Below are 16839 nucleotides of genomic sequence, written 5' to 3' on the forward strand. Positions count from 1 at the left end.
ATCTCACCTAGATGTTGGTTCTTCGCAAGATCTTTTCTTTGACTTGGCTAATTTAACCTTCCTTGATCTTCCTCAGCGCACATTCCTAACCCTTGTTTGGGCTCCCGTAGGCAAGTTTCCTCCTGCTCAGTCTGCATTAAAAGCTGGTTCTTCACTTGAAGGCAAATAATCACAGTATTTTATAATCTAAAAATGGATGTATCTTGTACATCCTTTATGTTATGGTTTTAAATTAATCCTGTGAAATACTTCAAACAGTGTAAAACAGCTTTCCTTTATTGAATAGATCTTTTTATGCTTTTATCTTCTAATGCTAAATGTTTGGTATGTTAAATATCTATACATGTATATGAGAGGCTGAAAATTAAAGGGATGCTGTCATATAAAGAAATCATTTTGAATAAAACCTCCATATCTGTGCTGCTTTGGTTATTAAAGATGAAAAAATCAAACGTACTCCTCACTATGTGTTCTGGGTTTCTCTGCATTAATGAGAAGACTGAAAATAAACTAGAGTCAATTTCTTTTCTTTACGCTTTGCTTTTCTAGTCAACTTCACTTGCGGGCTTACATGTGTTTGTATAATACTGAACTGTTTGAGTTTTAAACACAACAGGGGATTACTTTAAAAAAAACTGGTCCTATTGGAATCTTAAAAATGCATGAAAACAAATATCTTGGGCTTAGATTTTGTAAACATTTGTTTTTATAAAACCTAAATATTTAGCAAAATTTCACTATATCCCTTCAAAATAGCAAAACCTATTTACACAAAGCTAAAATTATTCCCCCCCCTCAACCCCCCAGCCTATGTAGACATAAAAATAGAATATGAATTATTTGCTCTGCTATAAAGAGCAAAATTTTGTTTTAACAACTGTAATGGTTCTCAGAGTATCTAGAACTGAGAGTCCCCATGTTACCCACTCCCTCGAGCATGAGAGAGTCTTTCCTGTACTTGGTTGGGTGTCAGCTCCCCAATGCCACCAGCTTTTCAGCCACTCAAGCACTTTCTTCCGGGCTGTGATTTCACTTTACAGACTAATAGGTGCACCTCTTGTCCTTTTGAATTGTTTCCCTGTGATATCCAGCCCCTGACACTGGCTACTAACAGAAATACCAGGAGCAGTTTACCAGTTTTATCTTAATCTACTGCTCCTGATTAACACACAGCACTTGTATGGTTTATTTAAGAATAAAGATTCTACTAGAAGCAAGAGAAAGTGATGAAAACAAATGATTACAATACAAAATAATAACACATGAACCTGAGCCTACACTTGTTAATAAAAAGAAAAGGAGTACTTGTGGCACCTTAGAGATTAACAAATTTATTTGAGCATAAGCTTTCGTGAGCTACAGCTCACTTCATCAGATGCATTTGGTGGAAAATACAGAGGGGAGATTTATATATACACACACACAGAACATGAAACAATGGGTTTTATCATACACTCTGTAAGGAGAGTGATCACTTAAAATGAGCCATCACCAGCAGCGGAAGGGAGCGGGGGGGAAGGAGGAAAACCTTTCATGGTGGCAAGCAAGGTAGGCTATTTCCAGCAGTTAACAAGAACATCTGAGGAACAGTGGGGGGTGGGGTGGGGAGGGAGAAAAAACATGGGGAAATAGTTTTACTTTGTGTAATGACTCATCCATTCCCAGTCTCTATTCAAGCCTAAGTTAATTGTATCCAGTTTGCAAATTAATTCCAATTCAGCAGTCTCCCTTTGGAGTCTGTTTTTGAAGTTTTTTTGTTGAAGGATAGCCACCCTCAGGTCTGTAATCGAGTGACCGGAGAGATTGAAGTGTTCTCTAGCTGGTTTTTGAATGTTATAATTCTTGATGTCTGATTTGCGTCCATTTATTCTTTTACGTAAAGACTGTCCAGTTTGACCAATGTACATGACAGAGGGGCATTGCTGGCACATGACATATATCACATTGGTTGATGCACAGGTGAACGAGCCTTTGATAGTGTGGCTGATGTGATTAGGCCCTCTTATGGTGTCCCCTGAATAGATATGTGGACAGAGTTGGCAACGGGCTTTGTTGCAATAATTTGCAAACTGGATACAATTAATTTAGGCTTGAATAGAGACTGGGAATGGATGAGTCATTACACAAAGTAAAACTATTTCCCCATGTTATTTCTCCCCCCACCCCACCCCCCACTGTTCTTCAGATGTTCTTGTTAACTGCTGGAAATAGCCTACCTTGCTTGTCACCATGAAAGGTTTTCCTCCCTCCCTCCTCTGCTGCTGGTGATGGCTCATCTTAAGTGACCACTCTCCTTACAGTGTGTATGATAAAACCCATTGTTTCATGTTCTCTGTGTGTGTATATCAATCTCCCCTCTGTTTTTTCCACCAAATGCATCCGATGAAGTGAGCTGTAGCTCACAAAAGCTTATGCTCTAATAAATTTGTTAGTCTCTAAGGTGCCACAAGTACTCCTTTTCTTTTTGCGAATACAGACTAACACGGCTGCTACTCTGAAACCACTTATTAATAGTTACCTTCATTATCTTAAAAGTAGATTTCTGCACCTACCCCCCAAGTTCGGTATGTGGCTGGCTTCACGTGAACCAGGATCTAATTTTTCATGAAAACACCTTGCTTCTCTAGGTGTCTCCACAGCGAAAGTATTCAGGATACCTTCCCTCTCCTCAGTGTTATACTGAAACAGTGTTTTATTTCTATTCATAGATAGGGTGAACCCCTGTCTTGCTGTAATGTTCCTTTTTTACCTTCAAGAGGTTTTGATTGATTGCTGTTGCCTCTGATGGTTTTCCATTGAAAGTCTTGGGGTTGAACAAGCCCAAACAATTGAGCCTTGTATTGTATTACCAGCAAAATAGGCAGGGTGGTAACTCCCTCCTGCTTGAATGGGCCATCATCAACACACATTATCCCCTGGTGACTAATTTTTACTCCAAGTCCATAAAGCATGCTTTCAGTATAAGTACATTATTCCTTAAATATTACTTGTACATAAACCTCAAGATTATGAATCTTGACAAGTTATTAGTTTTCTGTAGATACCTTACATAGGTAAATATCCTGTAAGACGTTTTGTGTAGTGAGTTTGTCAGATCTGAGGTGAGAGTGGTTTGCAAAGAGCAGGGGGGACCTTTTGACCACAAACCTCTGTCTCATACCAACTCTTTTCCAGTATGTTGGATTTATCACAAGTTGTTCCTCTTCCAAACAGAAGTATGTATTAATAGTAAATATGCTACTTTAATACAAAGACACAGGTATATCTACTAGTTTTTGCAGTTTTTGTTGTAACTTTACTCCAGACAAACATTTGTGCAATCCAGATGCTTAGATAAAGTTACTGACTAATTATACAGAGTCTAGAAACCAGTAATTTTGTACTGTGGTAACAAATTTTTTTTTAAGTGGGAAAGAAGGGGTTTTTGTACAGAAAAAAATAAGATTGCAAGTATTTTCTGTAAGGACCCAATCAAATTTAATGGGTGAAAATATAAGTAACCTAAATGTATTTAATACAAATTCAAGGTCTTTACACAGTCAATTTGCCCCACATCAACTTGCCCTTTCAAAAAAGAGTGAGGGTTGGTGAACTAGGAGGATGATGCATGCAATAGTCGTTCATGTGTTAGGGTATGTCTACACTAAAAACTTAAGTTGACCTATATTAGATTGACTTACAGTCACCGCAGCAATTACTATAGTGGTGCATGTACACACTATGCTCTTTGGGTTGGTGGTGTGTGTCATCACCAGGAGTGCTTCCACTGATCTAAGAGGAGCTGAGAGCCTGGTCTCCTAGCTGGAAGCCCGGATGCCCCACAGGCTCCTAGGCTTTCGGCGAGCTGCCCCCTCCCACCTCATCTCCCCGTTCCTCCCAGGAGTGGGGGGAAGCTGCCCAGGGCTTCTCGCCTCCCTGTTCCCCACCATGAGTGGAGAAAGCTGCCCAGGGCTTCTCGTCTTCCACTGGGAGTGAGGGAAGCCACCTGGGGCTTCTTGCTCCCCTTTCCCTGCTGGGAGCAGGGGAAGCCGCCCGGGGCTTCTCGCCTCCCTGTTCCCCGCCAAGACCGGGATCCAGCTGCTAGGGCTTCTTGCCCCCTGGGAGTGGGGTCCAGCTGCCAGGGCTTCTCACCCCCCCGAGAGCAGGGCCCAGGTGCCTGGACTTCACACCCTGGCTCCCATCTGGGAGCAGGGTCCATTCTCACCCGGTTCCCAGCTGGGAGTGGGGTCCAGCAAGTTGGGCTTCTCGGTCCCAGCCAAGAATGTGGTCCAGCTGCTTGGGCTTCTTTCCCCATCTCTCAGCCGGGAGCAGGATTCATTCTTGCCCTGGCTTCTAGCTGGAAGCAGGGTCCAGTCACCGAGCTCTCCAGGGAAGAGGGGGGCAGCTAGGCTCTAGCTGCCCAGCTTTCCTGTCAATTTTACAGCTCCACTGGGCAAGAGAACTAACAGCGATGTAAGGAACACAGGTTTCAGAGTAGCAGCCGTGTTAGTCTGTATTCGCAAAAAGAAAAGGAGTACTTGTGGCACCTTAGAGACTAACAAATTTATTAGAGCATAAGCTTTCGTGAGCTACAGCTCACTTCATCGGATGAACACAGTGTCTACACAGACATTGCGTCGCCCTAACTACACTGACATAAACCCTACACCTCTTGTGGAAGTGGAATTATTATGTTGATATAGTAGCACACTTACATTGGCAGGACAAGGCTGTAGTGTAGACACTGACATAATTAGGTCAAGGTAAGCTGCCTTACGTCAACCTAACTCTGTAGTATAGATCAGGCCGCAGTGATGAAAAAGCAATACCTAAAGGTGCATCCCTATGTCCTAAGGAATTGTGCCCTAAGGCTGTGAATTGACTGGTATGGAGTGGGTTGCTTTATCTTTTTTTTTTTAAATGAGGTTCCAGTGAGCAGGAATTTCTGAACTTGGGGTGCAAAGTGGCAGAAGCTGCCACTCCTGTCCATAGGCTGAGATAAAGACTGTGCCAGTGTCTTTTCCTGAGGTAGAATTGGCTTCTACCTCCCAAAATCCAGCATCTTCAGTGCATAAAATGAAAGTATGAGGACTTTGTTCAAGGAGGAGTAAATTTCTCTCAGAGAGAAAATCAGTGTTCTAATTTATTTGTTATAATTTTCCTATCCATATTATTGCTTGGTTTTATTCTATTTCCGCATTTAAGAAAAGGGAATAAAAAGTGATGAGAGGATATAATGTTTTTATCTGAACGACTACATGTATAGAGCAGTATTCTCTCTATTATTAAAAGATGAAAAATGAAAAGCATTTATTTTTTACAGGTTCAACAGACTGCATATGTTATGCAACAGTTGGTGTCACTGATCCAGTAACATCAGCACTACATATTATTGTGGGTAGGTTTTCAGCTTACAGGTCATTGACTTCTTTTCAAGACCTTAACATATCCAGAGTGATCATCATTTCTGTTGTGTAAGAATACAGTTTGATTATAATAGATAAATAAAGTATGAGCTGTTTGCTAGTGAGATACACACACATACCTCACTAGCAAACAGCTCATACTTTATTTATCTATCTATCTTATGCTAAAGAGAACTATATTAAGATTGGATGAGCATTTCTGTTTTAACCCACTGTTTTCGGATGATCATAACTTTCTGAAACTCTAACTTTTGGTATATATATTTTTTCGGATTCTGTCTGGCATGCACAGAGCAATACACAGTAATAGCCTATGATTTAAAGTTGTAGAAAATGTTATGGTATATTGTAAACAAGAAATAAATGATTATGTACTTTAAAATTATTGTAATGCAGAAGTATAAAGAGCAGTGTTAAGATTTTGCATGCAACCTTAATTTCTTGGCTTTTGAAAGCTTAACTGTTGTAATCCTAAAACCTGATCTTGCAAAGATCTATGCAAATACTTAATTTCATGCACTGTGAGTAGTCCCACTGAAGTGAGCATAAAGTTAAGCACCTGTGGACATCTTTGCAGAATTGGGGCCCTCATGTGCTCTGGACATAGTGTTTGGCCTAGAATATTAAATGTAGGTGTACATTTGTATTTTTTTAAGTATTGCTTTTTTTTGCTTATACTAAAATGTAGAATTAGCCCAAATACATTACATTAAGCAACTTCAAAAATGGTAGGATTCAGCAAGATGCCACTGTTGTCTCTGCCTCCCCCCCCCCCCACACACACACTCCAGTACGCTAGCCAGTACATTAGTACACTGGCCTTCTTGTGTCTTCATTATTTTTCCTCATTTAACAATATATGGCATCGTTAGCCTTGCAGAATGTTTCTCTTTTTCTCTGTTGCACGTTTTATAAGGTTGCTCTCAATAAAAAAAATGTTTAATATTAAAAATTAGTATCAGGTTTGAAACAAAGAAACTTTTAACTGAGATAAAGCCTGGAATTTCTGTTAACAGGTGATTCTCAGCCTCTGGATGTCTCCTCCATACATCACAACAATACATTTCCTAAATACTTTGTGTCACTGTTGGGCTATGGTTTTTATGGTGATATACTAAAAGACAGTGAAAAGAAGCGGTGGATGGGTACGATCAGATACGACTTTTCAGGTAACTTTTGTGTAATTACTATATCCTTATGCAGAAAATCTAAAGATAATGGAGTGCTGGATAACTTCTCTCTCTAAGCTTCTGTGAAGCTTTTCAAAAATAACAACCAGACTGAATCAGATGGAAATTCCCTAAGGCACCACCAAGCACATTGGATCTCATTAATAGTCTAGGAGTATTTGTGGCACCTTAGAGACTAACAAATTTATTTGAGCATAAGCTTTCGTGAGCTACAGCTCACTTCATCAGATGCATGCAGTGGAAAATACAGTGGGGAGACAAAGTAAAACTATTTCTCCATGTTTATTCCCCCCTTTCCTCACATGTTCTTGTCAACTGCAGAAAGTGGCCAACCTTGATTATCACTACAAAAGGCTTTTTTTTTCTCTCCTGCTGGCAATAGCTCACCTTACCTGATCACTCTCGTTACGGTGTGTATGGTAACACCCATTGTTTCATGTTCTCTGTGTATATAAAATCTCCCCACTGTATTTTCTACTTCATGCATCCGATGAAGTTAGCTGTAGCTCACAAAAGCTTATGCTCAAATAAATTTGTTACTCTCTACGGTGCCACAAATACTCCTGTTCTTTTTGTGGATACAGACTAACATGGCTGCTACTCTGAAACCTGTTATTAATAGTCTAGCCTGTTGTGAAGCTTCATGCGCATCATAACATGGAGGCATCCTAAATAGCTCCAAAATTAAGGTTACACTGAGTTTTTGGTTTAACTCTGGGCTTCAGTCTCTTTATTTCTTAACATTTTATCTGTGATAAAAATAAGTGTTTCAAATAACCAAAATTGTGGACAACTTACTCTGATTATACCAAATTAATTTCCTGGAAAGTTATAAATTAATATTTTCAAGATTTTGGGAGCCGGAAGGAGTTTAAAAGGACTTGGGTTTTGAAATGTTACAACTGGTGTCTAATCTGTTTTTCAGACTATTGTGATTAACAAGTAGTTTTGTTTTAACTCTTGAAGTTGTGTATAGGTATAGTTCTTCTTCAAGTGGTAGTCTCTGTTGTATTCTACTGTGGGTTATACATGTGTGCCATGTGCCTGGAGTCAGAGAAATTGAAATTAGTATCCATTGGTCCGTGCAGGGGCATGTACAAGGGGGGACAAGCAGGGGTACAGCCCCCCCAGTAATCATCTTCACCACCGCTTCTAGCTTTTTTCCCAGCCCCCTTCCTCCTCCCCTCCACCCACCTCAGGATTCCCTAAACTCTATCCTGGCATGGGCATATTTGCCCACAGACAAATTTCAGGTAATGAACAACATCATAGTTTGCATCATGAACAATCCTTGTGTACCAGCCAAGACTTGTCTTATCTGTACTTGGCCATATGGTCTTGTGCACTTATGTGACCCCCTTTGGAAGACTTCACTTTTGTTGCCTTCAGACAGGGCTACAGTTTGTGTACTCAGTGAGTCGCCATTCCATGAACCTCATGCTGACAGTCCTGTCCAAGGTACTGTCCTCCCTCTTGTGGTGGACAGACCCACATCACATAGGCTTGGGAGTCCCCTTTCTTCCCTCTTCCCCAGACAAAACTATCATCACCGATGCATGCTAGCTAGGCTGGAAAGTCCATTTGGACAACCGCACAACACAAGGGACGTGGACATCTTGAGAATCCAGGATGCACATCAATATCCTGGAACTTCAAACAGTAAGGAAGGTATGTGAATTCTTTCTTCCACTCATTCACTCTCATCCTGATCATTTCAGACAGCATCACCACTGTTTTCTACATCAACATACAAGCGGGAGCGAAATCTACTGCTCTATGCACAGATGCAGTCAGTCTATGGAACGGGTGCATCAGCAATCAGATCACTCTATCCATAGCCTACATTCTGGGGACAGAGAATGTGCTCACAGATTCACTTAGCAGACACTTTTCAATCGACCATGAGTGGGAACTTCACGAAGAAGTGCTATATGGCATCTTCACGCAGTGGGGGACCCCAAACAGAGACCTGTTCACCTCTCAGACAAACAGCAATATATTGCTCAAAGGTGCCCTCGGTTACTGCTCCTGGGGCAATGCTCTCCTTCTCTCCTGGTCAGACCAAATAAACTACGCCTTCCGTCCACTACTCCTTCTATTTCGGGTTATACACAATACTCAGTGAGACAAGGAGATGGTCACTCGGATTTCCCTCTTTTGGCCCAGATAATTCTGGTTCCCCAATCTCCTGCATATGTTATCCTGTCCACCGATTACCATCCTGAATTTCCCTAATCTTCTCACCCAGTACACCAGCAGGATTAAGCATCCCAATCCACGACCTGTCCACCTCAGAGTATGATATTTGATGGGCATCGACCTTAGAATACATACGTTCCTCAGCAGTAGAGGACATTGACTTTAAAGATAGGAAAGACTCCACTAGACAATGTTATTGGACTTAAATGGAAATGCTTTTCGTCTTGGGTACAACATAAAGGTGTTATACCAGAAGCTGCAGAGTTTCCCTAATCCTGGACTACATTTCATCTTTAAAGACATTGGGTCTCTCCCTCAACTCCTTGTGAGTCCACCTGGTGGCGATTAGCATGTCCCATCTTTCTACAGAGGGTTACTCTTTTTTATGCTAACGCTTGATTTTGGAAAGGCCTCCTAAGACCCTTTCCCCCTCTCCAAATGATCACGTCTCAATGGGACCTGAATCTGGTACTCTCCGTATTATGAAACCCTCACCCTTTGAACCAATGGTGTCTTGCTCCATATCCCTTCTCTCCATGAAGGTCTCCATCCTATCTAATCACTTCAGGGAGAAGTGTCGGTGAACTTGGAGCAATCATGGCAGACACCCCTGTGATGGGATCCCCTTGGGGTGCCGCCTGGAACTGGGGTACCATTGCGCCCCCTGACCCATCAGCCTGGGCTCCCATCCTTTAATGCTGTGATAAGCTGAGACACACTCCCACTTTCACCAGCACACAGGTAGGGACACACCCAGCTGTAGTAACATGCAGACAAGCTTTCTGACCAACCCCTGCACGGGAAAGCTATACAGCTTGGGCACTTACCAGCTTCTCAGGTGCACACCCTCTCTTGAGGGTAAACCCAAAATTGTACCATGTTACACTGCACAAAGAACTGTACAGCGTAAGCTCATAAAATTCGCCCTCTCCCTCTATCTGGAGAGGGATATGCAGCAGCTTTCTGCTCCGAGTTATATTTCCACACACTGATTTTAGACAAAACAAAAGCAAGTTTAGTAACTACAAAAGATAGATTTTAAATTATTATAAGGGATAGCAAACAGATCAAAGCAGATTACCTTGCAAATATACAAAAACACAATCTAAGTTTAATATACGAAAGAGATGGGATATGAGGAGTAAATTCTCACCCTAAATGTTGATTTAGGCAATTTGCAGAGATTCTTGAGGGCAAGCTGCACTTGCTTTCAGCTTAAAACCCCAGATATTCTTTTCACAGGCTAGAAATCCCTCTAACCTGGGTTCAGCCCTTTTTCCCAATTCAGTCCTTGTTTCTCTGGTGTTTTTAGGAGTTCTTGGGCGGGGAGTCAGTGATGAACTACGATGATGTCACTCCCCTGCCATAAATAGCTTTTGCATATGACGGTAACCCTTTGTCTCCAGGCTTAGTTCCCACATCTTTCATTTGAAAAAAACTGGTATTTCAAGATGGAGTCCAGTACCAGGTGACTTGGTCACATGTCCCTGTATGGTTACAGCAGCCATAACTCAGACGCTGTTTGTATCGTCCTCGGGAAGGCTTCCCAGTGGGAGATTAGCATTTTCTAAGACCTATTGTTCTCTCTTTCTAGCCTGCCATCTAGACTAACTACATTCTGCCTTGTGGGCATTCCTCTGGTGTAAACTCATTTGTAATAGCTGCATAGACAATATTCCTAATTTCAGATACCAAAAGGATACATGCATACAAAAAGGATAATCATATTCAGTGAATCATAACCTTTTCAATGATATCTTACATGACCTATCTTGCATAAAATACATCATAGTTATGTCATAATCATATTCTAATAATATCTATATGAAGAATATGGAGCATAGTGTCACAACGCCATTCACAGTATTCCACAAGGATACGGTCTCCTTATGCCGACACCTGAAATTTTTACCAAAAGTGGTCTCCCCGTTTCCTATTAACCAGTCCATTCACTTAGCTGTTTTTTTTCTATAACCACAGACATCTGCAGAAGAATGTAGACTCCATTACCTCCATGTCCAACAAGCTTTGACCTTTACCTGCAGAGAACAAAAACAATCAGGTTGTCCCCTAGACCAGTGGTCCCCAACCTTTCTGTGGGAATAGCATATTCCTATTCCCAGAAGACTGTGGTGGGTGCTGACACCCCGCCGCCGAAATGCCACCGGGAAGCGGCAGCAGCAAGAAGCGTCACTGCCAAAATGCCGCCGAGAAACGGCAATGCTTCTCAGCAGCATTTCGGCGGGCGGCTTTAGGGCAGCTGCGCTTTGCGGCAGCATTTCGGCGGCGCAATGTCCTACGGGGCCACACAACTGCCTCGGCGAGCGCCATTGCGCCCGCAGGCACCAAGTTAAGGACCCCTGCCCTAGACTTTTTGTTTATTGTGGTAGAAGAGAATCAGGGGACAAGCCTTCTCCACCCAGAGAATCTCCCATGTGGAGTTCTGTCTACGTGTTCGCAACACACTATGCCTTGGTGCAAGTTGCAGCGGCAGCTGCCTCCTTTGGAATGGCAGTCCTCCACAAAACGCTTCTATCCTCATCCTCGCACCCTCCTCCCACTTGGAATGCTTGTCAGTCACCCACAGTGGAATACAATAGGAACCATCACTCAAAGAAGAAGAGAAGAGGAGTTTATTTATCTGTAACTGGAGGTTCTCTGAGATGTGTGGTACCTATCTGTATTCTACTTCCCGCCCTCCTTCCCCTCCACTTCAGATCTGTCAGATTCGTGGTGGAGAAGGAACTGGAGATGCAGTCAGTCCACCCCACCCTTTATCACTCTTTATCACCTGAGTCAGAGGCATGACGTGAGTCAGGGTACATGCGCACAACAACCAACACTACTTTCACATTCTCTGATTGTAGGTCCATGGTGCACATGTGTAACCCACAGCAGAATACAGATAGGGACCACACATCTCAAAAAACCTCCAGTTACAAGTATGTAACCTCCTCATCGACAACTAAAATTTCACTGATAAGCTAACTCAGTGATTAAAGTGAACAAAGTTCCTAGTATTATTCATCACAACTGTTTCCATTCACACTATGGAAGCTGACAGATTAAGCAAAATTTGTTAAATGTCAACATCTGATAGTTTCCATGATAGTTATTGTCCAGGTTTTACTAATAGCACTGTTATTGTTAATGTACTCTTTGTAAGAGTGATACCACATATCAACCTTAACATTCAGTAACCAATTTTAATGGGAGAGCTTGGGAATGTCTTTTGTCTGATAACAAGTAATGTTAGTACTACAAGGAGTAAGGACAAGAAGCAACATTTGAGGGTAGAAAAGGAACCAATGAACCCAAGTGTTCCTCTTTTATAGAAAATATATTAGAGTTTCAAGGAGAAAAAAAATGGAGCCAGGTATTGGATTAACTGTAGAGGATGAACTTGAAAGAGCAGTGGAATTACGGTGATGTGGAGGAAGCATCCATACCTACAAAACATTATTTTCCTAAATTCTGTAAATCATATTGGACAGAAAAAATAAGTTTTGGTTTGATTTTTTTTAAAGTGGGTGAACTAGTGATCTTCAAATATTTCTATCCATGTATTTCTTATTCATCCCCCTTTCTTAAGACTGTTTACCAAAGTGCTTGTAAATCCAGGAATAGACTCATTCAATTTTGTATTTGACCTTCATATTGTGCTTCTCACTTTCACAGAGAGTTTTGGAAATTAATATCTGAATTTTAATTTTGGTTGTACGCTCATTCTTGAACCCTATAAATCCAGTTGTTATGCTCCTGGGAAGTTGTTTATATCCCCTCTCCTTTAAAAAAAAACAACTAATGTTTTTGCCCCACCTAGGCCATTGAAATTCATGGGAGTTGTATAGCTAAATGCCATACGCTTTAAAAGTCTGGGCCACAATTTTTTTATTCAAGTAATAATTAAGGAAAATAAAGGAGAGGTATTTTTTTACCTTCCACCTATTCTAAAAGTTCCAGTATAACAAAGAGATGTGGAATTGAGAAGAGTAACTGTTCTCTTGCAGTTCCTGGTGGAGGAAATGGAACAACAAAGGGATGGATGAAATGCATGATTAAAACACTAAAAGCTATGTAATGCCGTTGTTGTTTTTTGTTTGTTTGTTTTGTTTTTTTAAGGTTTCAAGACGTTTCTTTCTCATCATTACTATGAGGGAACAGTTTCCTTTCTACCAGCAAAACATACACTGGGATCTCCAAGAGATACAAAAAAATGCAGAACAGGGTAGGTTAATATATCTCTATTGGTGTTACACACAAACTGTTTAAAAAGGGATCAGAACTAAGAGTTTCAATTTTGATAAACTATTCGCTTTCATTTTCTGCATGATCTAACAAAGAAAAATAATACAGAACACTTATTAGACAAAAGACAAATCCAAAAGCCTTCTAGCTACTACAAACAAGAAAGTAATTACACTATGAGGCTTCAGATCCTGGAAAGACGTAAGCATGTGAGTAGTCCCATTGAGGTAAAATCTTTTCAGTTACCACAATATGACTCTTGAGGTTAATGTGACTACATACATGGTTCAGTCATTTCAAGTTTGGGACCTTGTTCTTTTCCCATTGAAGTAAATTGCAAAACTCACCCACATTAACTAGAGGCAGGGTCCCCTAATACAGCCAAATATATTTTAATTAATCACTAGTTTCCTTTTTTCCAATTCTATTAATAATTTTGCTCTAAGGTAGAACTATCTTTGTCAGTAGTCATTGAGGTGTAAGAATTTGTTCCTGGCTTTGAGTTAACGGACCTGGGTCTTTGATTTCAGACAGTAGAGTCTCATGGCTTCAGATCCAGGCATCCTGGGTCCGGTCCCTGCTGCTGAAGACCTACACTGGGAGAGTCCCATCGCACTCTACTAATGTCATGTTGGGACCTTATGAAATTCCATAATTTTGTGCAGATATTTTTCTTTCTACGTAAATTTTAAAGGTGTTTCACTTTTTTCTATTTAAAAATGTTGACCCTAAAAATAATTATGAAATTAAAAAAACCTTGTAAAAGCTAAACAAGAGTTTCCAAACAAATATACATTTAAAAAAGCAAGTCATCTGAATTGGGGATCAGACTTTCCTCAACCCTAACAGCCCTGGTCCTGCAGTCCAATCCAAGAGCACAGATCATCATTGAAATCAGTGATGCTGTACATGGGCACAAGAATCCATCTGCGTGGGTCCAGTTGGAGGAATGGGACAATGGTGTGGATGTGGGGAAGAGAGTCATACTGCACTTGTGCTCACAATCCTATTCTGTTATCTGTACTCTGCTGTAGACTCTTGGGTGTGCATTACAGATCTCTTGGAATGGCAGCTGAGTTTGATTCTGATCACTAGCAGAAAATAAAAGTTTTAGTGTGACTTTTGCATAGTTTAAGTACTAAAATAATCCATTACTGTGTATTTATTCCTTTTAGGGATTGGGTATTTCTTACACAGATTTCTTTAGTGTAAATCGAAGCATTGAACTCTGTTTGCAGCACTTGGAATTTATATGCTAAAGAACGATGAATGTAGGCTGTGGTAAAAATAACATTTTCCAAATGTGAAATAATTTAAGTAACTTATTTCAATAGCTGAGAAAAACATACTAAAATCAAACTGAACAATATTCTTGTTTTTCAGGTGTTACATTTGCAGGCAAAGTAAGCAACAACCAGAGGAGCAACAGAAGAATTATGGATTAGAACATAATGGTAACATATTGAAGTGATAAATGTGAAGAATGTGTAGTGTTTCATTACAAAACAATTCTTGAACACCTAGATCAATTTCACTTTGTTTTAATTATTATAAACCAGCCATTAATTCAGGATTCAAATTGAAAAGAAGAATTTAAAGAAAAACCATAAGAAATTATCACCCTCCAACAATCCTCCTAATAAATATACTAATTTCTTGAACAGTTTAGTGGATCAGACTTCTCCTGCCTGAGAAGAAGAAGTTTATTTTGTGGTCTCAATTAAATGCTAAATCATCTGAACTCTTGATCACAAAATAATAATTAATTGGCAAGCCCTGAGCTAGTGTGGAAGTTGAATTGCCTCCTAGATAGATTTCTGGGCAGATAGCAGTTAAGGTTTTGTACTTTGTCAGTGCTAAAGTTCATCCTAAATAAACAGTTTAAAAATTGTAAGTATCATGCTGTGAACATTCCTCATCTGGTGCTCCAATCATGTCAACCCCCTCTACACACTTACACAACTCCTTGAATTCCTGCATTGACTTTCAGTCTTCTTTTTCAGTATCTTCAGACTACAGCTCCTTCCCTTCAAGGCTCTGTGCAGCTCTGCTCCTGGCTGCATCACTTCTCCTGTAGCCTGTTACTTCCTCACTTGTGCTTTACCGTCTTGGCAAACCTCGAGCTTCTAGCAGAGCCAAATTCAGACTAATATAAATGGGTGCATTCCATTTGACTGGAAACTAGCCCTGGCCTCAATCTCCTCATGGAAATCCTTCTTCAGTGTTCTCCTATGAGAACACTGAAGGATTTGGACAGACTTCCAGTGCAGACCTCTACTTCTGTTCTTCTTTGTTTCCTTAGAGCCTGATCCAAAGCCTGACTTCAGTGGATCAAGGCCTTAAACATTAAACATAATGGACCAGAGCGTCCAGTATATTGCAGTCATTTTGTGCAACATCACTGGTAGATTCTGATCATAAAACTAGCATATCTAGTACCAAGAGTATCGACTTGTATGACAGGCCCACCTCATGCTGCCAGTGTAAGAGTTGGGATGTTTTCAGGTTGCACTGATCCCCAACTGCTATTTCACCCCTTTAGATAGTTAGCAGCTGGAGTAAATTAGAAGAACTCTCAGGTTGCTTTGACTTATGCCTAGGAACCAACCTTGTTTGGAGTACCTGAGCCAGTGCTTGTTGAAGGCAATAAGAGTCTTGTCTGGGCACTGGATCAGGCCCAGAATCCCTATGATCAGGAGCGAAGGAGCATTTTTAGAAGTGTTTTTCATTCAGTATATCGTACCACTGCTCTTCCTATGGGCATGCACCCCACCTACAGCTGAAACCAAGGGCACAGGTTTTCTTGTTTCTCTTTATGGTTATGTAACTTATCGTAACATTGCCTAGTCCCTGGTAAGATGGAATTGCAAAAAATGTGTCATGATATTGAGGAAATGTTTCATTTTAATCAGTTTTAGGAGCTTATCATACTTTATTAGAGTTCAATGGTTGTTTCAAATTTCTGTTTTTCCTTATAAATCTACATTAACTCAGCATCTTTATATGCAGAAAGAAGTGGGAAGATGATGGTAATGTGTCATGTCACACTAGAAGAAAATTATCTGATGTGTTGATCAAAGAATTGACCCTGCAAGGGTTTAGAAGACAGTTGTGAAAGAGCAGTTCAGGGCCATCATGAAGGCTGCTAAGCATGGTGCTATGTTAGTTATGATCCAATAAACATTGGCTCAAGAGAGTGGGACCTGAAAGCTAGTGAGCCAGGAATACTGTGGCCAGCACGTGTCATGAGGCATTAAGCCTCTGGTTGTGCAGATTATTATTTTCTTAGAACACAGATACTGTCAGCAGCTGGTCCTCATGGCTGTCCCAGCTCTTCTCTAAACGAAACTAATAAGCAAAGTGGAATCATCTGCTAGTCTTGGTTTGCAGTAAAAATAACTAAAAAGATTTAAAAGGCCACTGCACACATGCTTTGTATTCACTGGATTGCTCTCCCTACCCTCCGTCATGCCCGCTTCCTCCCTGCTCAGTTCAGCACAGGTTTAAATATTTGCTCATATTGCTGAGCACTGAATGCATTTCTCAGTTCTATGTTCTATCTGTGCAGGTGCTGAGCAAATATTGAGTACTAGCCCTTTTTGTGTCTGCACAAGTAATTTCAGCAGCTTCCAGCAACCTGTGGAGTCAAGGCCCAAAAGAATATTGCAATCAAATACTCTGAAACATCTCCATTTTAACACTCCTATTGTATCATTCTGTAGTTATGTTTCCCTTAGTTCAGTTGCCAACGATTCTGGTGAGTGGGAGATTCAAAAAGTGGAAAATTCAAGTGAAGT

The 16839-nt window shown here is 40.7% G+C and overlaps 1 protein-coding gene across 3 annotated transcripts in view; it reads left to right on the forward strand.

The window, feature by feature from the left end:
- CERK (ceramide kinase) overlaps nt 1-16839 on the forward strand; it is an 80789-nt gene that overhangs the window by 56147 nt on the left and 7803 nt on the right. For all 3 annotated transcript variants that reach the window (XM_038373224.2, XM_043496395.1, XM_043496390.1), the window contains 4 exons: nt 5303-5377; nt 6422-6574; nt 12917-13022; nt 14426-14496. In XM_038373224.2, coding sequence (XP_038229152.1) covers nt 5303-5377; nt 6422-6574; nt 12917-13022; nt 14426-14496 — 405 coding nt within the window. The remainder of the gene's footprint in view (nt 1-5302; nt 5378-6421; nt 6575-12916; nt 13023-14425; nt 14497-16839) is intronic.

The sequence above is a fragment of the Dermochelys coriacea genome, chromosome 1 (assembly GCF_009764565.3).
Source record: "Dermochelys coriacea isolate rDerCor1 chromosome 1, rDerCor1.pri.v4, whole genome shotgun sequence".
Classification (NCBI taxonomy): domain Eukaryota; kingdom Metazoa; phylum Chordata; order Testudines; family Dermochelyidae; genus Dermochelys; species Dermochelys coriacea.